The sequence below is a fragment of the Papio anubis genome, chromosome 17 (genome assembly GCF_008728515.1).
Source record: "Papio anubis isolate 15944 chromosome 17, Panubis1.0, whole genome shotgun sequence".
In the NCBI taxonomy this organism is placed as follows: domain Eukaryota; kingdom Metazoa; phylum Chordata; class Mammalia; order Primates; family Cercopithecidae; genus Papio; species Papio anubis.
Window position 1 is genome coordinate 22,267,366 of NC_044992.1, and position 27,416 is coordinate 22,294,781.

At 43.6% G+C, this 27,416-nt stretch overlaps 1 protein-coding gene across 1 annotated transcript in view; it reads right to left on the bottom strand.

Moving 5' to 3' along the window:
* The window catches only part of NUFIP2 (nuclear FMR1 interacting protein 2), a 39,158-nt gene extending 11,996 nt beyond the window's left edge, over positions 1-27,162 (bottom strand). Inside the window, exons 1-3 of the mRNA XM_003912538.5 lie at positions 26,654-27,162; positions 18,367-20,091; positions 58-90 (exon numbers count right to left, since the gene is read on the bottom strand). Coding sequence (XP_003912587.1) covers positions 58-90; positions 18,367-20,091; positions 26,654-26,930 — 2,035 coding nt within the window. The 5' untranslated portion in view covers positions 26,931-27,162. The remainder of the gene's footprint in view (positions 1-57; positions 91-18,366; positions 20,092-26,653) is intronic.
* Between the last annotated feature and the right edge of the window lie 254 nt (positions 27,163-27,416).

The following is a 27,416-nucleotide window of genomic DNA, read 5'->3' on the forward strand; positions in this document are numbered from 1 at the left end:
AAATAATGTCCAGTGATTACTTATTAGTGACATTTTAAGTAATCTAATCATTCTTACCTTGCTTCTGCAAATTCCAAATAGATTCCATTTCTGCAAAGAAAAAAAGAGAAATACATACTAAGTTTAGGTGAACAAAGTTTGAAGCTATGTTTTTCATTTTAAATCTAAAAATCCTAGGCTGATTTACTGCCAGACTGGAGGCAGGGCTGAAAATGGCAAAATTCTATGAAGCTCAGACAAAGCATTCACATTTTCCTATAATTTTTTTTTTTTTTTAAAGACATGGTCTTGCTCTGTTACTGCAGCCTCCTAGGCTCAAGCTATCCTCCCACCTCAGCCTCTTAACTACAGCTGCATGCCATCACACCCAGCTAATTTTTTTTTTTTTTTCCTGGTAGAGACAGGGTCTGTTGCCCAGGCTGGTCCTCCCACCTCGGGTGTGAACCTGGCTCCTGTAATTCTTTTTTTTCTTTTGAGACTGAGTTTTGCTCTTTGTTGCCCATGATGGAGTGAAGTGGCCTGATCTCAGCTCACTGCAACCTCTGCCTCCCGGGTTCCAGCAATTCTCCCGTCTCAACCTCCCAAGTAGCTAGGTTTACAGGTGCCCACCACTACACCCAGCTAATTTTTGTATTTTTAGTAAAGACAGGGTTTCACCATGTTGGCCAGGCTGGTCTCGAACTCCTGACCTCAGGTGATCCGCCCACCTCAGTCTCCCAAATGCTGGGATCACAGGTGTGAGCCATTGTGCCTGCCCAGCTGGCTCTTATAATTCTTAAGTGTCATGTAGATTATTATTATCTGAAATCAAACTGCAAGAATAATTTTGTCTTCACAAATTGTAAGGATACGCAAGAAGCATGCTACAGATAAAATAATACTTCTCCTAACAGGTCATCATTATTTAAAAAACACCAAGTATTTCTTGGTAATCCACTGACTCCTCAATGAGGTGCCCAAATTTTTTGAACAAAGCATTCATCAAATTTGACTAATTAAACTTCACGCTTAATTAGTTTAACCATTCAGGCAAGTGGTTCTAACCTCTAAACCACACCTTTCTTTCTTTTTTTGAGACAGTTTCACTCTTGTTGCCCAGGCTGGAACACAATGGCGCGATCTCCGCTCGCGGCAACCTCCGCCTCCCAGGTTCAAGTGATTCTCCTGTCTCAGTCTCCCAAGTAGTGAGGATTACAGGCATGCGCCACCACACCCAGTTAATTTTTTTTTTTTTTTTTAAGTAGAGACAGGGTTTCTCCTTGTTGGTCAGGCTGGTCTAGAATTCTCGACCTCAAGTGATCTGCCCACCTCAGCCTCCCAAAGCGTAAGCCACCCCGCCCAGCCCTAACCACACCTCTTATTTTAACCTATAAGGTCAAAATGCCAATCCACACCTATTATTAAAGGCACACAATCCCCATTTGTTCCAATTTCATCCAAAATGTCTACAATGTGCTTAGTTTGGCATCTTAAAATAAGAAAATTATGTACATGTCCAAATTATAATGACATACAGAGAATGCAGTTAAAAACTCTACCTGTGATACACGAAAGCTTCAGCTATATATAGTCAATAGTAGTTGAATATTACACAAGAACCAAATAATTGGACCTTGAAAGGAAATATTCTATCTGGAGATTAACACAAACTACTTAGTAATAGAAATGAACTATAACAAACGTTAAGGATAAATAGTCTTTCTGTAGTAATAAAACTATCATTTTGAAACGACAAAAAGATTATTTTAACCCTGCTTAACTGTTATGTGTAACTACATTCCAATTTAACAGCAATCAATTATAATTAAAGAAAAGTAAAACCAAAACTCATTAAGATGGGATACATCTAGACTTGGGTTACAGTTAAGGCACAACATAATCCCTCCATAGGACTATAAGATACAGATCTAAAATTATTATTTTCTGATTGTATGTGTATAAATAGGGGCAGGGAATGGTGGAATCATATTCCTATTTCTCTCCCCACTCCCCAAGTAAAAATTAAAACTGTGTCTAAAAACCAATTTTTTTTTTTTTTTTTTTTTTTGCGCAGGGGGCAGTGAGCAGGGGGACAAGGTCTTGCTCTGCAGCCCAGGCTGGAGTACAGTGGCATAATCATGGCTCACTGCAGCCTCAAACTCCTGAGCTCATCAAGTGATCCTCCTGCCTCAGCCTCCCAGGTAGCTGGGACCGCAGACACATACCATTTGTAGAGATGGGGTCTTGCTATGTTGCTCAGGCTGGTCTTTAATTCTTGGGCTCAAGCAATCCTCCCACCTCAGCCTCCCAAAGTGCTGGGATTATAGGCGTGAGCCACCAAGCCTGGCACTTTTTTTTTTTTTTTTTGAGACAGAGTCTTGCTCTGTCACCCAGGCCAGAGCGCAGTGGCGCGATCTCGGCTCACTGCGAGCTCCACCTCCCGAGTTCATGCCATTCTCCTGCCTCAGCCTCCCCAGTAGCTGGGACTACAGGCACCCGCCACCACGCCCAGCTAATTTTTTGTATTTTTAGTAGAGACAGGGTATCACCGTATTAGCCAGGGTGGTCTTGAACTCCTGACGTCGTGATTCACCCGGCTCAGCCTCCCAAAGTGCTGGGATTACAGGCGTGAGTCATGCACCCAGCCAAGCCTGACACTTTTAAAAAGTATTTTTTACAGTACTCTCAGCCTTTTGAAAATCTGTCAGATCCATATATTGGGATCAATTAATAATTCAGGATGAACAAGATAATTATCCAGATAAAATCCCATTCAATATATCATACTGATTCCCTGATTAAACCAAATCTGGGAGTATGCAGAAAAACTGCCAATTGTCCAAGCTTAGTTGTATGGTATGGTATGTCCATCAAGTCTCTGCACAGACACCTATACAAAGAAAGGCAGGAAAATTCCCTTTCTCCTGAGAGGTCTAAAAAGGGGAGAACTATCTAATCTGGAGGAAAAAAAAAAAAAAAAAAGATGACGGTCGGGAATTCTACTCATAGAAATCATACTTATCACTTTTTTTCCATTAGTTTCAAACAATGAGGAACAGTTAAATGGTCTTTATTATCTTACAAATTTCTGGATTTCAGAATAGCCTATTTTAACAAGTCCAAATATAAGCTTTCTCTTGGTTGACCTACTGCAAAAAAACTGATCCAATACAACCAATATTTTTTATTTTAGTTAAAGCACAGAATTTTCATATTTTTTAGCCAATAAACTCCTGAAGAATTTTGTATATAGTAATAACTTGATACTCATTTTGTCTACTGCAAAGATAAATCTATATTTACTTGTATGTTGAAAAAAATAGAGATAGTCCGGGTATAGTGGCTCATGCCTGTAATCCCAGTACTTTGGGAGGCCAAGGCAGGAGGATCACTTGAGGGACCAGCCTGGGCAACACAGGGAGACCCTGTCTCCTATTATTAAAAAATAAATAGGCCGGGCGCGGTGGCTCAAGCCTGTAATCCCAGCACTTTGGGAGGCCGAGGCGGGTGGATCACGAGGTCAGGAGATCGAGACCATCCTGGCTAACATGGTGAAACCCCGTCTCTACTAAAAATACAAAAAACTAGCCGGGCGTGGTGGCGGGCGCCTGTAGTCCCAGCTACTCGGAGGCTGAGGCGGGAGAATGGCGTGAACCCGGGAGGCGGAGCTTGCAGTGAGCCGAGATCGCGCCACTGCACTCCAGCCTGGGCGACACAGTGAGACTCCGTCTCAAAAATAAATAAATAAATAAATAAATAAATAAAAAAGAAAAAAAAAAAAAGAAAAAAAAAGGAAAGAAAAAAAGTTAACCCAACTTTTCATGTTACCCACCTATAAATAACATTTCCTTTTTTCTTCCCCACTGGAAACTCAACCTGTCCCTGTACTTTCCCCCTTTTTTGAGAATACACTTCAGAGTCACAGTAACAAACACACTGCTTTAAAAACAAAGCAAACATACACATTTTAGAATAAAGAAGACAAAACAACTATTTGCAAACACCCAATTTAACAAGTTGAAGACACTTCTTTACCACAGCTTAAGGTTTTACTCAAATACTATACATTTAAAAATGATTTATGATAAAATGTTACTACCCTTAAATGTGAGTTCTGGAGTAGTGAATTTCATCATGACTTCTGAGGGGGAAATAGGGATGTATGATGTACCTATAAAACTAGCCATGAAGCAAGCCAACTTCTAGCCAAGAAATAAATCAGCATGTTCCTAGTGCAGTGGCTCATACCTTTAATCTCAGCATTTTGGGAGGCCGAGGCAGGCAGATCACAAGGTAAAGAGTTTGAGACCTGCCTGGCCAACATGGTGAAACCCCATCTGCTAAAAATACAAAAATTAGTCGGGCATGGTGGCACATGCTTGTAATCCCAGCTACTGAGGAGGCTGAGGCAGGAGAATCGCTTGAACACAGGAGGCGGAGGTTGCAGTGAGCCGAATTTGCGCCACTGCCCTGCAGCCTGGGCAAAAGAGTGAGACTCCATCTCAAAAAAAAAGAAAGAAAGAAAGAAAGAAAGAAAGAAATCAGCATTATCAGAAATGCTGAACTGAGAACTGAATGCAATTTCCCTTCCTGTTACTTAATATTAATTACTTCTTTCACTACTAGTAACTTCATTTCCTTGATCAAAATTTAAAAGTTTCCCCAAAACTCAAACAAGGTTAGGATCAGAAAGAGAAAATGAATCAAATAGCATTTACATGATGCTATGCTTAACCTTAACAAAACTAACAAGAAATGACATGGCCGGGCGCGGTGGCTCACGCCTATAATCCCAGCACTTTGTGAGACCAAGGCAGGTGGATCACCTGAGGTCAAGAGTTTGAGACCAGCCTCACCCAACATGGTAAAACCTCATGTCTACTTAAAACACAAAAAAGTTAGCCGGGCATGGTGGCGGGCACCTGTAGTCCCAGCTACTTGGGAGGCTGAGACAGGAGAATCACTTGAACGCGGGAGGCGGAGATTGCAGTGAGCCCAGATCACGCCACTGCATTCCAGCTTGAGCAACAGAGCAAGGCTGTCTCAAAAAAAAAAAAAAAAAAAAGAAATGACATTATCGATAGAACACATAGGAAAGGGCTGACATTACATTCTGTCCTCTTTTAGGTTACCTAAGTCTCAACTCAGAGTTTAAATACGAAATGGGTTCGTTTGTGATTTTTTTTTTTTTTTTTGAGACAGAGTCTCGCTCTGTCACCCAAGCTGGAGTGCAGTGATGCTATCTTGGCTCACTGCAAGCTCTACCTCCAGGGTTCACGCCATTCTCCTGCCTCAGCCTCCCAAGTAGCTGGGACTACAGGTGCCTGCCACCATGCCCAGCTAATTTTTTGTATTTTTAGTAGAGACGGGGTTTCACCGTGTTAGCTAGGATGGTCTCTATCTCCTGACCTTGTGATCCGCCCACCTTGGCCTCCCAAAGTGCTGGGATTACAGGCGTAAGCCACCGCGCCTGGCCCCTCATTTGTGTAATTTAATGTTTTGACTATCCCGAGAAGCAAAGCAAGTGAATAGTATAAAGAAGGCTAAGGAAGGCAATTTGAATTATACAAAATCATCATACACGTACAAGTTCAGTATCCTTATCTGAAATGTTTGGGACCAGAAGTGTTTTAGATTTGGGAATGTTTCCATGATATTATTGGACAAGGAGCATTTTCTTTTTGAACATCATGTCAGTACTGAAAAAATTTTGGATCTCAAAGCATTCTGGATCTTAGAGTCTCAGATTTGGGATGCTCCACCTCAGTAACTGATTCTTTGGGGTTTTTTTTTCTTTTTCTTTTTCTTTTTTTGAGAGAATCTCGCTCTGTCGCCCAGGCTGGAGTGCAATAGTGAGATCTCGGCTTACTGCAATCTCTGCCTCCCGGGTTCAAGCGATTCTTCTGCCTCAGCCTCCCAAGTAGCTGGGACTACAGGCGCACGTCACCATACCCAGCTAATTTTTGTAGTTTTAGTGGAGACAGGGTTTTATCATGTTGGCCAGGCTGGTCTTGGAACTCCTGACCTTGTGATCCATCCGCCTCGGTCCCCCAAAGTGCTGGGATTACAGACGTGAGTCATCACACCCAGCCAATTTTTGTATTTTTAGTAGAGACAGGTTCCGCCATGTTGGCCAGGCTAGTCTGAAACTCCTGACCTCAGGTGATCCACCCACCTTGGCCTCCCAAAGTGCTGGGACTACAGGCATGAGCCATCACACCCAGCCTTGATCTTTTAACACTGCTCTCTTCTACACACACAGACACATCACAAAATCTAACTTGCCAGTTCTTTCTGAAGAGTGATCACAGCATCTAATTATGCAAATATTTATTGAGAAATGCCCACAGGGCCAAACCTAATAGAACCTAAGTAAAAGTTTTTGCTCTTAAGATATACCAAGTATATCTTAAGAGCAAAATCCTGTATTTTAAATCACTACCACCACCCAATCTGAAATTTCTTTATATCAAAACTTATATTTAGCTACGCCACTCAAATGAAAAGTTAATGTTCAATTTCCTAGAGCAGACTTTCTACGTAATACCACCCTATCACAATGCTTCCTATAGCGAAATGTCCACTTACCCACAAGTTCTTAATTCCAAGTTGATTGAAAAAAACTACTACTCACCAGCTCAGGGTATAGATGCAAAACCACAAAGAATCTGCCCTCTGTGAGCTTATTCTAGTAAGCAACTTCATTTGGGAGGGTGGGTTATCGGCAGGAGCATCAGCAATGAACAAAGGTTAGTGGTATGTGTGTGCTTTAACAAGGTGCGTTTGAGCAGGGGTGAACAAACGATTACTATCCACCATCTGTTTTTGCAAATTAAATTTTAATGAGGGCCTGTGGTGGTTCAGACCTGTAATTGCAGCACTTTGGGAGGCAGAGGCGGGAGGATCACTTGAGACCAGCCTTAGCATGATGGTGAGACCCTGTGTCTACAAAACATTTAAAAACTAGCTGGGTGTGCTAACAGCACATGCTTGTAGTCTCAGTTACTCAGGAGGCTGAGGCAAGAGGATTGCTTGAGTCTAAGAATTCAAGGAGACAGTGAGCTATGATCATGCCACTGCACTCCAGCCTAGGCAATATAGTGAGAAAACCGTGTCTTAAAAAACAAAAAAAAGTTTTAATGGAACACAGCCACATCCACTGTATATGTACCATCTATGACTGCTTTTGAGCTACAATGCAGAACCAAGTATTGAGTGGTTGCAACAAAGACGCTATGGTTCACAAAGTCACTAAGAATGAGAGATTTAAAGAACATTATTCAGGGGACAGAGTAAAAAGCTACATATGAAATAAAGTTTATTACTTAATCATATAGGTGAAGGGAAGCCACTGAAGAAATCTAAGGTTATTGTACTAAATAGTGATGATTCTTCCAGGTAATGAACAGAACAGATGAAGTGACAATATAGAGAGACAGCCCAATAAATGTTAAGAAGAAATGAAGACAGTATCTGAGATAGAAAAGAAAAAAATGGAGCTCTTAGAGAAATGGTCCATATAATCTAATGACAAAAAATTGGGTTAATGCTAATTCACTAAGGGCAGGAAAGAAAAAGCAGGTTTTGGAAGAGAATGAATTCAATTTATATGTATAGAATTGCAGCGATGATGTGGAATATATATGGTCTGAACTCAAGGGTTTTTTTTTGTTTGTTTTTTTGAGACAGAGTTTCACTCTTGTTACCCAGGCTGGAGTGCAATGGCTCGATCTCGGCTCACTGCAACCTCCACCTCCTGGGTTCCGGTGATTCTCCTGCTCCAGTCTCCCAAGCGGCTGGGATTATAGGCATGTGCCACCATACCTGGCTAACTTTTTGTGTTTTTTTGTACAAACAGGGTTTCACCATGCTGGCCAGGCTGGTCTTGAACTCCCGACCTCAGGTGATCCACCTGCCTTGGCCTCCCAAAGTGCTGGGATTACAGGCGTGAGCCACCACGCCTGGCCTCTGAAGAAGTCTTAAGCCTAGTATATATAGTAACAGAACTGGACAAGATTAGCCAGAGAAATTGACGTAACATGAAAAGGGAACTCAAGGAACATTTGAGAAACAGAGAATGACCCCAAGACAGTTATAGTGAAGGTGTAGGATATAAGAGTGGGTAGAGTCAAGGAAATTCAAACTAAGGAATTTACAGAGGCAATGTTCACCTCTGGTAAATCTTAACCAAAGGTAAGACACTTGCAACTTTCTGGTTATCTATCTCTTTTTCTCTAGCCCAATGTCATTGCCCTGGCTCAAGCAGTAGTATCTTTTGAATGTTTATGCAGTTGCCTTTTAACTGGCCTCCTTTGCCATTACTCAGGCCTCACTTTCTGTCTTCCACAATCTGGCTAACCATTCTTTTCCTTTAAAAATATAAATCTGTTAGCCAGGTGCAGTGGCTCATGCCTGTAATCCCAGCACTTTGGGAGGGCGAGGCAGGCAGATCACTTGCGGTCAGGAGTTCAAGGCCAGCCTGACCAACTTGGTGAAACCCTGTCTCTACTAAGAATACAAAAATGAGCCGGGCGTGGTGGTGCACACCTGTAATCCCAGCTACTCAGGAGGCTGAGGCAAGAGAATCGCTTGAACCCAGGAGGCAGAGGTTGCAGTGAGCCAAGATCGCGCCATGGTACTCCAGCCTAGGTGACACAGAGAGACTCCGTCTCAAACATATATAGAGAAATCTGAAAGTGACCACACTGCTCAAAACTTTTCAATGGATTCTCACTGCCTACAGCAAAAGCTACTAGCACTGTGAAATTGAATTTGTATCTCCTGGCACCTGACACAATAGCTAGTACATCAACATATTAATTAGATAACTAAGTTATCTAATTATAAAGGACTTTAAACTTGTACTATTCACCTTCCTTTAAACAAACTCAATGGCTGGCAATCTTCAAACACTATTATTTCTTCCACCTAAAGTAATCTTACTATCTGGGCACAATAGACAGACTAACGCCCACTTCTTTTTGGAATCCTGACTGCCCTTCCCTCACCCTGCCCCCACCTTACGGGTTCCAACTACATTTGGCACAATCCTGGCTCACTGCAACCTCCATCTCTCAGGTTCAAGCGATTCCCCTGCCTTAGTTTCCTGAGTAGCTGGGACTACAGGCACGTGCCACCATGCCCGGCTAATTTTTGTATATTTTTTTAGGAGAGATGGGGGTCTCACCATGTTGGCCAGGGTGGTCTCTAACTCCTGACCTCAAGTGATCCGCCAGCCTTGGCCTCTCAAAGTGCTGGGATTATAGGTGTGAGCCACTGTGCCCAGCCAACAAGAGTAATACATTTCTTTCCATGTGTTTCTCTATTAGACCAAGTTTCTCAATGACACAAACCCTCACCTTTCGTCTATTTATCACTACTGCTTCCCACAGGGCTTGGTGCAATAAGTAAATACTGAGTTGAACAAATACTATTCATAAATCAGCCAGGAAGTAATAATATAACTGTAAACAGTATTAGGTAGACCCATTTGGCATTGCTCACACTCCACTTCTGACCTACAGAAACAGCAATTTCATATAATCAAACCAAACAGATCCGGCATTTAATTATTAAATCCCTCATGGAAGCTAAAAGGGCTAAAGCTAACTAGAAGCTTATTTTTTGCATTTAAAAATGAATAATACCATTGTCTCAGCTAATAGAACATTTTGTTTGTTTTTTGAGATAGTCTTGCTCTGACACCCAGACTAGAGTGCAGCAGCACAGTCTCGGTTCACAGCAACCTCTGCCTCCTAGGTTCAAGAGATTCTCCTGCCTAAGCCTCCAGAGTAGCTGGGACTACTCTACAGGCTCACGCTACTATGCCTGGCTCATTTTTATATTTTTAGTAGAGACCGGGTTTCAACACACTGGCCACGCTGGTCTCAAACTCCTGACCTCAGGGGATCCGCCCACCTCAGCCTCCCAAAGTGCTGGGATTTGCATGTGCCACTGTGCCTGAACCTAGAACATCTTTTAAAAATTAACATCTAAAGTAAATGGCTCCACCAGAGATAGAGAATAAATCAAACATAATGCCAAACAAACTGACTCCCACAACTGAGAACCCCCAAATCAATTTATCACTAATCATGCTTTCCAATACCTTATTAAGACATTTTGGATCAAATCCTGTACAATTCGGCAAGGATGATATGATAAATTAAAATTCTGCTTTTCCCCTTTAATTCAGATTTGCCCATTTTTTGGATGATTACAGGTTATTATACCATGTTTTGCTGTTCTGATTTCCTTTTTCTTTTTCTTTTTTTTTTGAGACAGAGTCTCGCTCTGTCGCCCAGGCTGGAGTGCAGTGGCGCAATCTTGGCTCACTGCAAGCTCTGCCACCTCCCAGGTTCACGCCATTCTCCCGCCTCAGCCTCCGAGTAGCTGGGACTACAGGCGTCCGCCACCACGCCCGGCTAGTTTTTTGTATTTTTAGTAGAGACGGGGTTTCACCATGTTAGCCAGGATGGTCTCGATCTCCTGACCTCGTGATCCACCCGCCTCGGCCTCCCAAAGTGCTGGGATTACAGGCTTGAGCCACCGCGCCCGGCTGATTTCCTTTTTCTTAACCAGTCTGCCATACTTGCCTATTCTTTTACAAAGAAGCTTGTCAGAAATTTCTACCACCCTTTTTCAGTTTGACAATACCCAGAGAGAAATATAGCATGTTTTCAGGCCACGTGCAGTGGCTTACGGCTCTAATCCCAGCACTTTGGGAGGCCAAGGCGGGTGGATCACCAGAGGTCAGGAGTTTTTGAGACCAGCCTGACCAACATGGTGAAACCTCAGTGTCTACTAAAAATACAAAATTAGCCGAGCGTGGTGATGCACGCCTGTAATCCCAGCTACTCAGGAGGCTGAGGCAGATCACTTGAGCCCAGGAGGCAGACGTTGCAGTGAGCCGAGATCACGCCATTGGACTCCAGCCTGGGCAACAAGAGTGAAATTCTGTCGAAAAGGGAAAGGGAAAAGGAAAGGGAAAGGAAGCGAAAGAAAGCAAAAGAAAAGAGAGAAGAGAAGAGAACAGCATGTTTTCAAGTAATTCTGAATTAAGACAGTTAGAAGTCACCACCTTTTCAGTAGACCCCTTAATGAACTCTTCTCTGAAGCTACAACAAACCAGGATAAGAATTATCCAGACTACCCCTAAATAGAAACTCAGAACTCAAGTTGTTTTTGTTGTTTTTCTCTTTTCTACTGCTCTACTTATTCTAATCCCATGTACTTTATAAGGGTAAAAGTTGCTTGGAATGGAACTGCTACTACTATAATAGTAATAAACAATTTCTGGTTTTGCTACTACCGTTACAGTAATAGTGTCTGCTCTTCTTACAGCATAGATGGTTATTTCCCTCACACTCAGGACTTAAGCTAGTGAAATCTGGAAGTTAAATTTTAACTTCCATAAATTCCTTACAAGTGATCTTTCACCAGTATCAAGGTGAATTTATTATTACTGTATTCATAAAGCAGACATCATGACACATCAAGAAGCCAGTATGGGTGCTAAACAGCCAGTATGAGTTCTCTCACTGGGAGAATGGAGATCTTATACCAAATTAGGAATTATTTGTTACATTCATTCCTATATGTCCCACATTATTATATCCTCATAAACAGGGATCCTTTTCAAATCTAGGGAATCCAACCAGGGCTAAAACCAAAGCAAACCTTAAAACTGTAAAATTTGCAGGTGCACATTAATAAGATTATTAGGAAGACAGCTGTGATGCCATAGGCATTCAGGTAGCAATTTCAATAAAATGCAGCAAACGTGAAAATACTTATTTACATTGTGTTTAGAAGAGAAAATTTAATATTCAGATCCTTCTGTAAACAAATGTCAACTATACCTAGTCCCTGTCAATTTTATGGATTAATCATAATTTGTCTCTTCATATCCTATTTCCTAAATCTTGTTGATGTAATCTTATCCATTCCCTTATGCCCGTTCCCAATCTAAAAGCTTTTTTAAAAAATGATTTTTAAAACTTCAGATCATTTACATGGTTGAAAATACAAAGCAGAAAACCTTTATTATACCTCTGCCTGCACTATTCCAAGAAACTGATCTTCTAGTCAATAGAAAAATGGCTTCCAGTCTACCCAAATTGGTGCCATATTAATCTACGTGAACATAGATCTGTAAGCAATTGCTTAATACCAACTGTTTTGTTTTTGAGACAGGGTCTCACTCTGTTGCATAACCTTGAGTGCAACAGCATGATTACGGCTCACTGTATCCTTGACCTCTTGGGCTTGGTGATATCCTCTATCTCAGCCTCCACATGCCACCATGCCCAGCTAATGCTTAAAATTTTTTTGTAGCAATCAGGACTCGCTATGTTGCCCAGGCTGATCTCAAACTCCTTGGCTCAAGCAATCTTTCTGCCTCAGCCTTCAAAAATGCTAGGATTATAGGCGAGAGCCACAGCATGCAGACTATTTTTATTTTCATTTTTTGAGATGAAGTCTCGCTGTCTCCTAGGCTGGATAGAGTGCAGTGGTGAGATCTCGGCCTCACTGCAACTTCCACCTCCCAGATTCAAGCGATTCTCCCACCTCAGCCTTCCAATTAGCAGAGACTACAGGCCTGCACCACTATGCCTGGCTAATTTTTGTATTTTCAGTAGAGATGGGGTTTCGCCATGTTGGCCAGGCTGGTCTCAAACTCCTAACCTCAGGTGATCCACTCGCCTCGGCCTCCCAATGTGCTGGGATTACAGGTGTGAGCCATGTCCGGCCCCAGCCTACTTTAAAATGAATAGATCAAAATGTCAGCATTTCAAATGCTTCATATCCTTCAGTGCCATAACAGCCATGCAAGACAGATCAACCCAGTTCAAACTGGCACTGTGACCAAACACACAACTCATATCAATTATTATTTCAAAAGACTTGGCTTCAAATGACCGAGATAACAACTTTTAAGAAGGCAGTTATATGTCTCAGGTACACACGCTAACAGCCATCACAAACTAGACATGGTAGCTCATGCCTGTAATCCCAATACTTAAGGAGGCTGAAGCAGAAGGATCACTTGAGGGCAGGAATTCCAGACCAGCCCAGACAACATGGGTGATGGCATGAACCTATGGTCCCAGCTACACACACAGGAGGTGAGGAGGGAGGATCCCTTAAGCCCAGGAGTTCAAGGGTGCAGTGAGCTAGGATCGTACCACTGCATTCCAGCCTGAGTCATGGGGTGAGACGCTGTCTCTTAAAAAAGCCATCGGAGCCAGGTGTGGTGGCTTATGCCTATAATCCCAGCACTTTGGGAGGCCGAGGCAGGCAGATTACTTGAGGTCAGATGTTTGTGACAAGTCTGGCCAACATGGTGAAACCCCATTTCTACTAAAAATACAAAAATTAGGCTGGACACAGTGGCTCACGCCTGTAATCCCAGCACTTTCAGAGGTGAAGGTAGACGGATCATTTGAAGTCAAGAGTTCAAGACCAGTCTGGCCAACATGGCGAAACCCCATCTCTACTAAAAATACAAAAAATTAGCCAGGCATGGTGGTACACGCCTGTAATCCGCATTACTTGGGAGGCTGAGGCAGAATCACTTGAACCCAGGAGGCAGAGGTTGCAGCGAGCCAAAATCGCACCATTGCACTCCATCCTGGGTGACAGAGTGAGGCTCCGTCTAAAAAAAAAAAAAAAGTTAGGACAGGTATGGTGGCCCACACCTATAATTCTAGCACTTTGGGAGGCTGAGGCAGGAGGATCCCTTGTGGCCAAGAGTTCAAGACCAGCCTAGATAAAATACAGAGACACCATCACTATATACATATATACACACACAAAACAGCTGGGCGGCCGGGCACAGTGGCTCATGCCTGTAATTTCAGCTACTAGGGAGGCTGAGGCAGGAGAAATCTCTTGAACCTGTGAGGCAGAGGGTGCAGTGAGCTGAGATCACGCCACTGCACTCCAGCCAGGGCAACAGTGCGAGACTTCATCTCAAAAAATAAAAATAAAAAAATTAGCAAGGCATTGCGGTGCACACCTGCTGTCCCAGCTATTCAGGAGGCTGAGGCAGGAGGATCACCTGAGCCCAGGAGTTCAAGGCTACAGTGAGCTATGATAGTGCCACTGCACTCCAGCCTGGGTGACAATGAGATCCTGTCTCTTTAATTAAAAAAAAAAAAAAGGCTAAAAGGAAAATCCCAAGAATCAGAATCCACACAAATCCCTTTTATGCTCTATTGTATCTTTACTTCATACCCTCAACTGTACTAACACTCACATTTTAAAAAATCCGTATTACACTTACACTTAATCTAAAAAGTTCCTGTATTAAAAAAAAAAAGTCCTAGCCGGGTGCGGTGGCTCACGCTTGTAATCCCAGCACTTTGGGAGGCCGAGGCGGGCGGATCACAAGGTCAGGAGATCGAGACCACGGTGAAACCCCGTCTCTACTAAAAATACAAAAAATTAGCTGGGCGTGGTGGTGGGCGCCTGTAGTCCCAGCTACTCGGGAGGCTGAGGCAGGAGAATGGCGAGAACCCGGGAGGCGTAGCTTGCAGTGAGCCGAGAGTGGGCCACTGTACTCCAGCCTGGGTGACAGAGCAAGACTCCGTCTCAAAAAAAAAAAAAAAAAAAAAAAAGCCCTTGCCAGAAGCCGCCACCATGCACTTGGACTTCCCAGCTGCCAAAACCTTGAGTCAAATAAACACCTTTCTTTGTTGGGTGCAGTGGCTCACACCTGTAATCCCAGTACTTTGGGAGGCCAAGGCAGGTGGATCCACGAGGTCAGGAGACCAGCCTGACCAACATAGTAAAACCCCATCTCTACTAAAAATACAAAATTAGCCAGGCATGGTGGTGTGCACCTGTAATCCCAGCTACTCAGGAGGCTGAGGCTGGAGAATCACTTGAACCTAGACAGCAGAGGTTGCAGTGAGCCAAGATTGCAACACTGCACTCCAGACTGGGCAACAGACTAAGACCCCGTCTCAAAACAAACAAACAACAACAACAAAAATAAAATAAAATAAAAATACCTTCCTTTATATAAATAAATAGCACACCATTCCCAAAGAAGTGACATAATGTACTCTCTTACCCACTATTTCCAAATTAAGTTGCTGAACAGCTTATTTTTGAAGTTAGGAGAAATGCAGAAAACTTCCAATTCTAAGCCCAACTTCAACTCACTTAGATTACTACTGAATATTTGAAGACTACACTAAAGCACAAAGAAAATAATACAGATGTTCTTAAAGGATACTCCAGTAGCCCAACTGATTATGACTTCTTCTAGAGTTTAACTTAAAAAAAAAAAAAAAAAGCCTTCACTTATAAAAGATCTTCAAATCTAATTCAAGTAAAGAAAAATGAGTGGGCCAATGGACCACTCATGGACTAATCAACATTTGGCAGGAATTCAAAGAACTTGCTACTCTGGAACCTAATTGAACTGAATATTATTTATTGTTCTAGAGGGGTAAAAATTTTGATGCCAATCTGATTAATTTCCAATCATGTCCAAATACAAAACTCAAGATGACACACTTTATCTAAAGCAAATTTTTTCATTAACACCAGCAAAACTAAATATAACTGCACCCATATAGGGGTATTCAGCTTATCTAAATACCACTGATTTCATATTCAGTTAGCCCATGGATAGGGAAAATGTATAAAGAATAATGCAAGTTAACATTCCCATTTAAAAATGGCCTGCAATTCCACATAATAGAAATTGTACATAAAACTATTAACCAGCCACCTAAGGGAGCATATCCCACGTTTTGTTGTTTGAAAGACAGGGTCTCACTCTGCTGCCCAGGCTCGAGTGCAGTGGTGCAATCATAGCTCACTGCAGACCTGGATCTCCCAGGCACAAGTGATCCTTCCTCCTAAGCCTCCCAAGTAGCTGGGACTACACATTGTTGCCCAGGCTGGCCTCAAACTCCTGAGCTCAAGTGATCCTCCCACTTCAGCCTCCCAAAGTGCCGGGATTACAGGCATGATCCAGCACACTGGGCCTCCTACAATTTTTTTGGAGATAGTAAGAGAACATAACACAACCAGATATCCTCTCAGGCTCACACAATGATCACCAGTGCAAAATACTTGGGTAAACATTTTCTAGTGACAGTCTCTAGAGGGCAGACGGCACAGAAAGCAATACTAAAAAACCCAACTCCCCCGGCAGAGGCTAACTAATGTACAATACATATCTTAAAAAATGAAGCATTTCTTTTTGTCCTAATATTCCTAAAAACAACCAACTCCTATATTTACCTCCAAAGAGCAGAGCTGGAGAACAAGTGAAATCAGGTAAATGTTATCTTTGAGAATTCCTACTCTTAAAACTTCCATTAAGCAATTCTACTACTTCCATTTTTAAGGAAGTAAAATAATATTAAAAGGACATCTATTTATTATACTCAAGTCTTCCAGCTTGCAGATAAGGAAAGGTATGCAGACTAGGAAATATGCTTAAAAGTCACATAAATTGCTTTGTTATTCATCTCTCAGGCAATATTTCTTCCAGAGAGAATATGGTAATGACCTAATTCCCACAATCTGGTATGGTCCCCCTTCCCTGCAAGTCACTGCCTAAATGAACCACTATTAAAATGGGAATATAGACTATGTACTAAGTGTGTACATGCATGCATGGAGTATGCATTTCTGTTACAGAAGGGAGGAAGACATAGCAAAGTATGGGAATACTGAAACCCACTGTTCTCAAAAGCAAAAGGATATAAACATCATTCGTTAAACCTCATTATTTGCTCTAAAGATTTAGATTAGAGTTATGCCATACAGCAAAATTTTCTTTAAGACACAAACATATCACATTCTAAGAAAGTTATTAACATGAGGCCCGGCACAGTGGCTCACACCTGTAATCCCAGCACTTTGGGAGACCCAGGTGGGTGGATCACCTGAGGTCAGGAGTTTGAGACCAGCCTGGCCAACATGGGGAAACCCCGTCTGTACTAAAAATACAAAAATTAGCCAGGTGTGATGGTGGGCGCCTGTAATCCCAGCTATGTGCGAGGCTGAGGCAGGAGAATCGCTTGAACCCGGGAGGCAGAGGTTGCAGTGAGTCAAGATCACGCCACCGAACTCCAGCCTGGGCGACAAGAGACTCCATCTCAAAAAAAAAAAAAGAAAAGAAAGAGAGTTACTAGCGTGAAACTTGAAGGATACCTGGTTCCCTTTAAACTTGGGCTTTGGGGCTATAAAAAGGAGACCCCCAAGAGCCTGGTCTCGACTATGCTTATCATGCTTGACATTGTAATTTGTCTAACTTATTTTCTAGTTACAAATTGGCATCCATTACTCCTTTTAAGACTTATCAAACTCCTCTTCAAAAATAGTGCTTCTACTCATTTTAAGCAAATTAGAACTACTAAATGAGCTCACTAATAAAGAAGCATATGATACAAAAAGCAAAGGAGAAGCTGGGCGCAGTGACTCACACCTGTAATCCCAGCACTTTGGGAAGCAGAGGGGGGCAGATCACGAGGTCAGGAGTTTGAGACCAGCCTGGCCACCATGGTGAAACCAGTCTCTCCTAAAAATACAAAAATAAGCTGGGCATGGTGGCACATGGCTATAATTCCAGCTACTCGGGAAGCTGAGGCAGGAAAATCACTTGAACCCAGGAGGCAGAGGTTGCGGTGAGCCGAGATCCCACCACTGCACTCCAGCCTAGGCAAGAGAGACTCCGTCTCAAAAACAAACAAGAAGCTGGGCGCGGTGGCTCACACCTGTAATCCCAGCACTTTGGGAGGCCAAGGCAGGTGGATCACAAGGTCAAGAGATCGAGACCATCCTGCCAACACGGTGAAACCCCATCTCTACTAAAAATACAAAAACTAGCCGGGCGTGGTGGCACGTGCCTGTAATCTCAGCGACTCAGGAGGCTGAGGCAGGAGAATCGCTTGAACCTGGGAGGTGGAGGTTGCAGTGAGCTGGGATTACACCACTGCACTCCAGCCTGACAACAGAGTGAGACTCCCTCTCAAAGAAAAAACAAACAAAAAGCAAAGGAGAAACAAAAAAGCAAAGGAAGGAGAACATATGTTCAATAAAATTTTTTTTTAAAGCACTCGGTCAAAAGAAAATATAACATCAACACCTTTAAGCAAGTTCTCCTCACTTCTTTGAACCAGGTAGGTCAATTATGTCTGTATTTTTAAAAACCATTTTAAGTTGGAAAAGTGAACATTTCTTCTAAGTTTTAATCATACTAGTTCCAAAGACCCTGAATCAGTTTGATGTTAGTTGCTTATCCACATTGTCATTCTCTTAAAATACTCTTAATATGAACAACTAATTCTCTTAAAATTCTTAATATAAATATACTAAATTGGCCAATAAAAATCTTTGCATAGGAAACAAATGAGTTACCTTTAGTGTGATATACAATAGCAGCCCTCAGGTCAAATGAACCCCAGCTATCATTCCTTTCTAGGCCTCTCTGGTATCTCTGTTCTTTGGCAGAGCCTAACAAAGTGTTCGTAGGAGAGGCCAGAGGATTTTGATTTTCTATCTCGTAGTCCTTTGAGAGAAACACTAAAGCACCTTGACTACTGGTGTCTGCTTTCTGCAGGTCACCTATATGACTGGGTTCCAAGGATAAGGCTCCACTCTCACTAGTAGTCCCAGATTTTAGAATGCTACCCAGAACTTGAGGACTAGTCCGTTTCTCCAGCTCATAAGCCTTGGGAAACACAGGATGCTCAGTTCCTGAGGGAATTATTTCAGCACCCTGTGAAACCAAAGTGGCAGGATATTCTCCTTGAAATGTCACCTCCATCACTTTATGCTCTGATGACTTCCCAATAACAGTCTCAGGGCCAGCACTGGGCTCATTTATAAATGATAAACCCCACTGATTCTGGAAGATATCCCCCAGGTTTTGCTGATCTGTCTGAGAGGGCAGATCCACTTGTGCTGTGCTCAACAGCATAGTTTGCATATTTGAAGGATAGATAAAAAGGCTAGTCTTAATTTGTTCAACAGCTGCTGAAGTTAGACTCATGTCCTGGAGAACTGAATCTGTCCCAGAAGAGACGGGTGTTAGAGTATTAGCAGCAGTAGTTAGCAGTGGCTGACCCCCTGGAGGATAAACATTTGCATCAGTTCCTGCTAAAACAGGCCCATTAGAAAAGTTGGCAGAAGTAACAGATTTCAGCGCTGACATAGGGACCTGGGACAAGCGACTTGATGATTGGGTCTGAGTTTCCCCAGTAGATGATGATGATGATGAAGATGAAGTTGGTGACACAGAAGAGTTCTGTATAGTTTTGTTGAGGTTTTCCTTAACTTTGCTTGCATAACTTATTTTAGGAACTATTTTAGCACTGCTATTGTCCACTGGAAAAACTGGGGGTGGTTTAAATAGGGTCCATGAGTCCTCTTTGGAGGCAACAGCTGAAGCATGCTTTCCTTTGGGCCGATCATCAAACTTTTTGCTGCTCACACCAGGTTTACTATCTGAGCTTTTCCGAAGCGTATCACCCACAGCAGGTTTTCCTCGACTTGTTCCTCCAGGCCCAGTTTCATACTTCCAAATGGGCTTCGAACCATCTACTCGATTTCCCTTTTGTTCACTATAGTCAGGCTTGAAAGTTTCAAGTCCCTGTTTTAAGGTTGGGACAGTGGTCTCTTGTTGCATTATTTTGTCCTGTACTATATTAAGGTTTTCACAACCCTTAGCACTATTGCGCCTAGCTTTCCTTTTTTTAGGAGTTGTATATCCACTCTCAGATCCACTACCATCATTATCTGCTCCTTTACCCATATAACCATTAGTAATATAGCCAGAATTATTTGTTACCACACCATTTGGAATTGGTATAGTATCAGACTTATCTACAGACTGGTTCTCTCCAGATTTATTTTCATAAGACTTCCCATTCTTTTTGTCCATACTGTTTTTCTGAATGTAATTCTTGGTTTTAATTCCTGCTTTCCCAAAGGTGTTGGTCTTTACAGTCTGCTTCAGGCTAGTGTCTACAACTTGCTGGTTGCCATTGAGGACCCTGGAAATAGGGTTGGTGGCTTCATCAGAACTCAGGTTCTTTAAAGAGATTTCTCTTTCTCCAGCATTACCGTTTAGTTCACCATAGCCTAGGGGAGGGAAAAAAACGGTTTATTAAAAAAAAAAATCACAACATGTAAATTACACTAATACCTAACATTTAAGAAATGTTTATTTACTGTATGCTAGACACTATGCTATGAACTGTAGCTTTATATTATTTCACATCTCTATGAGAAGACACTTGTCAGCCCCATTTCACAGACTAGGAAATGCAATCTACTGCTAAGCAAAGCAAGAGGTAGAACTGAGCCAAAATTCAAAGCAAAGTCTGAGGCCAGAAAAAAAAAGACCTCTTAAGCAGTATGCCAAATACCTCTCATCTAACAAAATCAATCTACCCATCACTCTCACAAGGCTGTTATAAAATTTTCTTTTTTTTGAGACGGAGTCTCGCTCTGTCGCCCAGGCTGGAGTGCAGTGGCATGATCTCGGTTCACTGCAACCTCCGCCTTCTGGGTTCACGTCATTCTCCTGCCTCAGCCTCCAGAGTAGCTGGGACTACAGGCGCCCGCCACCACGCTCGGCTAATGTTTTTTGGATTTTTAGTAGAGACGGGGTTTCACCATGTTAGCCAGGATGGTCTTGATCTCCTGACCTCGTGATTCGCCAGCCTCGGCCTCCCAAAGTGCTAGGATTACAGGCGTGAGTCATGCACCCGGCCTAAAATTTTCTTTACAATTCAGAGCAGAGATACCCTCTGGGTAAAAATCAAGTTTTATTGAAACAGTAATTATTACAAGGAAATTAAAGACTTCATTTCTACAAAACCATAAATAGCTGGTAGTCACTATCAGCAGTTTCCAATGCATCTATCAGACAACTATCTAAAACGTGTGAACTTTTTCTAAAGTATTCTTAAATTTCATTTTGACATTTCCCAGATATTGGATCATACTGTTAACACGTGAAATTAAAATATCTATGCACCAATGTTTCTAACCTTTATAAAACATATTTTCTTCATTTTACATTTAGATAAACAGACTTTGAGAGATGAATTGTCAATCCTGACAATTGACAGAATTCCAGTTCTGTCACTGGAAATCTGACCTCCAGTCTATCTGCAATCCATGGTTTCCTACCACTATGCAATACTGCCTTGACTCAAAAGATGCGATGAGAAAATATTTAACAAAACTACAATAAAAAGGATCTAATTTTTTAGTGTTATGGTATTCAGGTTTAATTAAAAACCGTCAACTGCCAGTGGCTCATGTCTGTAATCCTAGCACTTTGGGAGGCCAAGGCAGGCAGACTGCTTGAGTTCAGGAGTTCAAGACCAGCCTGGGCAACATGGAGAAACCCTGTCTCTACTAAAAACACAAAAATTAGCTGGGCGTGGGGCATGTGCCTATACTCCCAGCTGGGGCTGCTAAGGGAGGAGGATAGCTTGAACCTCGGAGGTCGAGGCTGCAGTGAGCATGTACTGAGATGGCACCACTGCCTTCTAGCCTGGGTGACAAAGTGAGACCCTCTCTCAAGAAAAAAAAACCTTCAACCACCATAAAAAGTCAATTCTATTATAGCTAATGCAAATAGTTTTTCACTGTAACAAAATGGTGCTATTAGTTATCTACCTTTTTATGAAATGTTCACAAAAGCATCCTGAGGTCAACTCATTAGAAACAGATATACAGGGTAGGTGCAGTGGCACCCAGCACTTTGGGAGGCCAAGGTGGGTGAATCATTTGAGGTCAGGAGTTCGAGACCAGCCTGACCAACATGGTGAAACCCTGTCTCTACTAAAAATACAAAATTAGCCAGACATGGTGGTGCATGCCTGTAATCCCAGCTACTTGGGAGGCTGAGGCAGGAGAATAGCTTGAATCCAGGAGGCGGAGGTTGCAGTGAGCCCAGATTGGGCCATTGCACTCCAGCCTGGGCAACAAGAGCAAAACTCTGTTTCAAAAACAAAAAACAAAAAACAAAAAAACACAATAGGATACTCTACATATTTAAGGCAGCAGAAATGAGGACTCTAATAGGAACACTATTTTTATAAGTCTGAGAATCATTGTTCCAAAATAACTTAATGTATAAGTCTATTAGATTCACAACAAGACTTACTCATTCTACATTAGAAAAAAAGGTACAATGGCCGGGTGCAGTGGCTCAGCCTCCTTTGGGAGCCTGAGGCGGGAGGATCATGAGGTCAGGAGATCGAGACCACCCTGGCTAACAGGGTAAAACCCTGTCTCTACTAAAAATGCAAAAAAAATTAGCCGGGCGTGGTGGCAGGCGCCTGTAGTCCCAGCTACTCGGGAGGTTGAGGCAGGAGAATGGCGTGAACCTGGGAGGCGGAGCTTGCAGTGAGCGGAGATCGCACCACTGCACTCCAGCCTGGGCGACAGAGCGAGACTCCGTCTCAAAAAAAAAAAAAAAAAAGGTACAAATACTAAAACTGAACAAATAAAGGCATTTTCTTCTACTGTATTAAAGTACCCCAAGAAAATATACTCAAGGCATAATCATTCCTAAAACAGACTGGCACAAAACTTGTACCACGAGATAATACATCTTATAAGAGTTATTTTTTTTCTTTTTTTTTTTTTTTTTGAGACAGAGTCTCACTCTGTGGCCCAGGCTGGAGTGCAATGGTGTGATCCCGGCTCACCACAACCTCCACCTCCCAGGTTCAAGAGATTCTCCTGACTCAGCCTCCCAAGTAGATGGGATTACAGGCATGCACCACAATGCCCGGTTTCGCCACGTTGGCCTGGCTGGTTTCAAACTCTTGACCTCAAGTGATCCACCCGCCTTGGCCTCCCAAAGTGCTGGGATTACAGGTGAGAGCCACCACACCAACCTCTTAAGATTTCTTAGAACTCTTAAAGAGTTCTTAGATTCCACAGGGTTACATTTTTTAACATTTTTTGGCTGCTGGAAAAGCTATGATAGCCAATCAAATCAAATTTTTGGTGGCACAATTTAACTATGAAACAGGAAGAAAGAGATTATTGCTTAGGATGTTTTCTAAAAGTTTATTTTTTCCTCAGAAAAATGCCAGGAGCAGCAGTGGCTCACATCAGTAATCCCAGCACTTTGGGATCCCAGGCAGGTGAATCACTTGAGGTCAGGAATTTGAGAACAGTCTGGCCAATATGGTGAAGTCCCATCTCTACTAAAAATCAAAAAAAAAAAAAAAAATTAGCTGGGCATGGTAGCATACTCCTGTAATCTCGGCTACTCAGGGGGCTGAGGCAGGAGAGTCGCTTGAATCTGGGAGGCAGAGGTTGCAGTGAGCTGAGATCATGCCACAGCACTCCGGCCTAGGCCACAGAGTGAGACTCCGCCTCAAAAAAAAAAAAAAAAGAAAGAAAGGAAACAAAAGCAGAAAGTCCCCTAAATAAAGGCTGTCATCATTTTTAATAGATATAACTTGGAAACAGTTGGAAACCAGCTGTTACGTTTTAAATAAGCTTTTGCATTGACATTCATTAATTTCATAGCATAACTTTTTGCTTTTTAAGCTTCTTGTTCCTTTAATGTTGTCCTGTTGCAGGAATTCAAGCCACATTTAAAAAATTCAAAAATGTAACATACATTACCTAACTCTGGAAGGAATACAAGACTACCTATATCATTTAACATACTAACAGGTTAAACAAAGGTTTGTATCCTTGGGCCCATTAGTCACAACTTTTCAGATTTCAATTAAAGATGAGCAACTTGAAATAGCAAAAAATCCAATCTCCAAACTGAGCTGAACCAAAACTAACTAGAATAATTCTTCCTAAGATTCTAGTTTGTAGTGACTCAGCTATTAGAATTCACCAAACAATGAAAAAACGGCTTAGAAGCCACTGTGCTCCCACCTGTAAGTTTTAATAACAAAAAGAAAGAAAATCTCGTTTAACTACATAAAACTTTCCTCATGACAACCTTGTTGGTATGTATAAAGTATGCCAGAAAGAAATTTTTTTATATCTTAAATATTTAAGAAAAATGTAAACATTATAGAATAAATGTAAGAAATTAAAGGACTCCTAGCGCTTTTATTATTTAGGGCTGCTTATACATACTAATCCTACTTCCAAAAGACTCAGCAAAACTTGAGTCCTGATAAATCTAGCTTTTCAATTAGAAACAAATTACTCAACACGTTTGGCCTTCTCTTGCGCCCTCTTCTGGATAAACAAAAAAAACTGTTCCTCTTTAGGTTTGTGAGTAATGGGTTACAAAAGCCTACCTCAACATGTTACAGATAAATTTCAAAAATATTGTAATGTTTTCTTAATTATTAGCATAATGCATGTCAAAGCAACAGTACTGTGACCAAACCATACACTCGCCCCAAATTGTTTATACTCTGTCAAAACTCCTAATTCCAGTTTCCTCCTCTTTATCCACGTCTTCCGAGATAAGAAATATTTGGAGGAATACCACCTTGAATGGTTTAGGGGCTGCTTCTACATGTAGAGAGAAGTCTTGCAAGAGTATATTTACCTGACCGATGAAATACAATTTTTCAGTCTCAACAGTAATATTGCCTTATGCAGCCATAATACGGTAGTATTTTCTCATCTTTTGAACAAGATCTAATGCTAAAAAAATCTAGTTATGTAGTCCCTAACAGTTTTTAAACTGCTCTAAATCTTTAGGATTAAACACCTAACTCGTGTGTTACGTGTTCACTTCTGTTGCATACCATCGGGTCCCTAACGAACTCCCAAAATGGAAAATCTGACATTCTAATTTCAGTCTTCAAGTTACAATCTGCAATTAAAAAAGCACTTAGTTTTTCTCCAGCTCTCAACAATTCCCTCTATCAAATTTGATACGCTGGGTTTAACATACGCTTTATGCTTCCTTTCTCTTCGATTTATATAGAGCCCTTATTTTTCAAAATATGCGAGGGTTATAAACTTTTAAACTTACTTTTCGTGAAATACTCTTACATGACTTTTACACTCAATTTCTCGTTTGTTAATATTAGTTTGGGGATCAATATCGACTTTAAAATACGAAAAAACACCTTTCTTTTTAACATGGAGAGAAGCCTCATCCGAGGCAAGATGGTAGTAATCTAACCTCATGGATGAGCCACTTGGGTTCACCCTTAAGGACAAGAAAGGGGGTCAAAAAGCTCGCCCTCTTCCTCATCCTAACATTTTAAAAAAATCTCTCACCTCAAAGACACTACCCAAGCTCAGAAGGTAAGTGCCGGGTGGGGAGGGGAATGGAACAAGGTTTTTGTTAATTTTTTTTTTTTTTTTTTTTTTTTTTTGTAGAAAATGAGCTGCTAGAAGGAAAAGGCCCAAGTGAAAGCCTCAGAGGCGGAGTCGTGAGCGAACCTGGCAGGAGACGAGGTTCCTGTGGCAGAGAAACTCGTGACCGGGGAGCTGGGTTCCCGCTGGGTACCCCACCCGGCCTCAGGCACCGCCTCTACCCAAAATGAATCCCCCCGCCGCCCCCCCAGGCCTCCTGCCCCTAGGAGCGCCGCGGCCGCCGCCGCCGCCCGCGGCCTTCTTCCCCCTCAGCTCCGCTTCGAGGCCGGCTCCCCGCCCCGACTGCCCGCGCCTCCCGCCGCACCCGGGAGCGGGAAACGCGGCCGCTGGCGCGCGGGGCCCTGCGCAGGCCGCTCCCCTCGTGGCCGCTTCCCTCCCCCACCCCAACCGCCCCCGCCCCTCACCCCAGGGACCCGCCCGGGGCCTCGCGCCGCCACCGGGTTACACAACCCCGGCCGGTGACGGGGGAGGGGCGGCCGCGGAGCGGGGGGCGGCGGCGCCCCCGCAGTGCAGGGGGCGAGGCGGCGGCCCGTGGTGATCCCAGGTCACCCAGCTCCGACGCGCCGTGTGGCCCTCGACACCCTTCCCCCCCGCTCCTCAGTGGGCCGGAGTCGGTGACAGGAATCGGCTTCCAACATGGCGGACAGGAAGCGGCCCCGCGAGGAGGAGAGAACATTCCAGCCGCGCCGGCTCTGGGGGGAGCGGGCCCGGGGCACCAGCCTTGGGAGGAGCCGCGGGGCAAGACTGCGGGGTCCGGCGCCCAAAAAGGGCGTTTAGTGGTGGAAACGACCCGTGAGATGAGGGGTCCCAACAGCCCCCCCCAACAAGATGGGGAGCCCCAAGGCCACAGGTGGGCTTGGGGTGGCGGGTGAGGGGCACTTCCTCAACTCAGCCTACCTACCCACCCCTGGCCGCCTGCAAAAGGGTCTCGCGACACCATCCGAGGCGGGATTCGCTAGGCCTTCCTGAGTTACACCTCGAGGGATTTTTTTGGGGGTAGGTTTACCCCATCTCAGGGCCCCCATATTGAGGTAACTCCAGGGACGCAGAGAGGTGAATGGAAAAGAATAATGAGGTTGGACTTGCAAGGCCGACCCAGTGGGTCTCCCTTCAGCCGGGGCGGGGGCCGGGAAGGTCACGCTGGCCTGGCTGGGCCTCTCCCATGCTGGAGGGAAGGAGGGCGCTGCAAACCCCATTGCTCAGCCCGAGCCCTAGAATGAAAGGGGCATCCCCAGAGCCGGAGGGCACACACACACACACACATCCCGACCCCGTCCGCGCTTTTCGGATCCAGCCCCACCCCCATCTCCCCTGTCCTCCACCCCCAACCCCCTTCCCCCACCCGTCCTCCCTCCCAGACCTGTTTTCTTCTTCGGCGTTTCCTGGTGCTGCTGGAGGGTGTGTTTCTGCTCATGTTTCAGCGGCTTTGGCTGGGCCTTGGGGCTGCCCTCGGCTCCATGCTGCAGGTATTGGTGAGGCTGCTGGTGATGATGATGGTGGTGGTGGTTGTGGCTGTGGTTGTAGAAATAATAATGGTGGTGGTGGTGCGGCTGCTGCTGCTGCTGCTGAGGGTGATGGTGCGGATGGTGGTGGCTGTGATGGTGCTGAGGCTGTGGCTGGCCGGGCTTCTCCTCCATTGAAAGCGGCTGGGACTCGCTGGCTGAGGCTGCGGGCTGCTGCACCGTCAGGATCTGAGACTGCTTCTCAGGGCTCACTCAGTATATCTGAGCGCGTCTCGCCAGCGCACTGGTTAACCGAGCGATTCTGCGAGATTGGCAGCCGCGCTCCAACAATCAGGAGCCACGCTGTACCGCAAGCCCCGCCCCCAGCTCAAATCCTCTTTCCTTCCCCTTCGCCGCTGCCGCCTGGCCAACGCCACTTACCCTGTGCAACCTCACAGGGCCGGGCCTTCAACGTCAGCACTATGGCTCTCTCTTCTGTCGCTTTCTCTCCTTCACCACGCAGTCTGCGAACAGCACTTTCTACACTCCTCGCCGGCAAGCAAGCTCATGTCGAGGGTAGCAGATTCCACTGGCGATTCCACTGGCGCTGGGAGCCATCTGTTGGTTTTGCACCTATTAGAATCTGGTGGTTTTTTTGGTTTTTTTTGTTTTTTGTTTTTA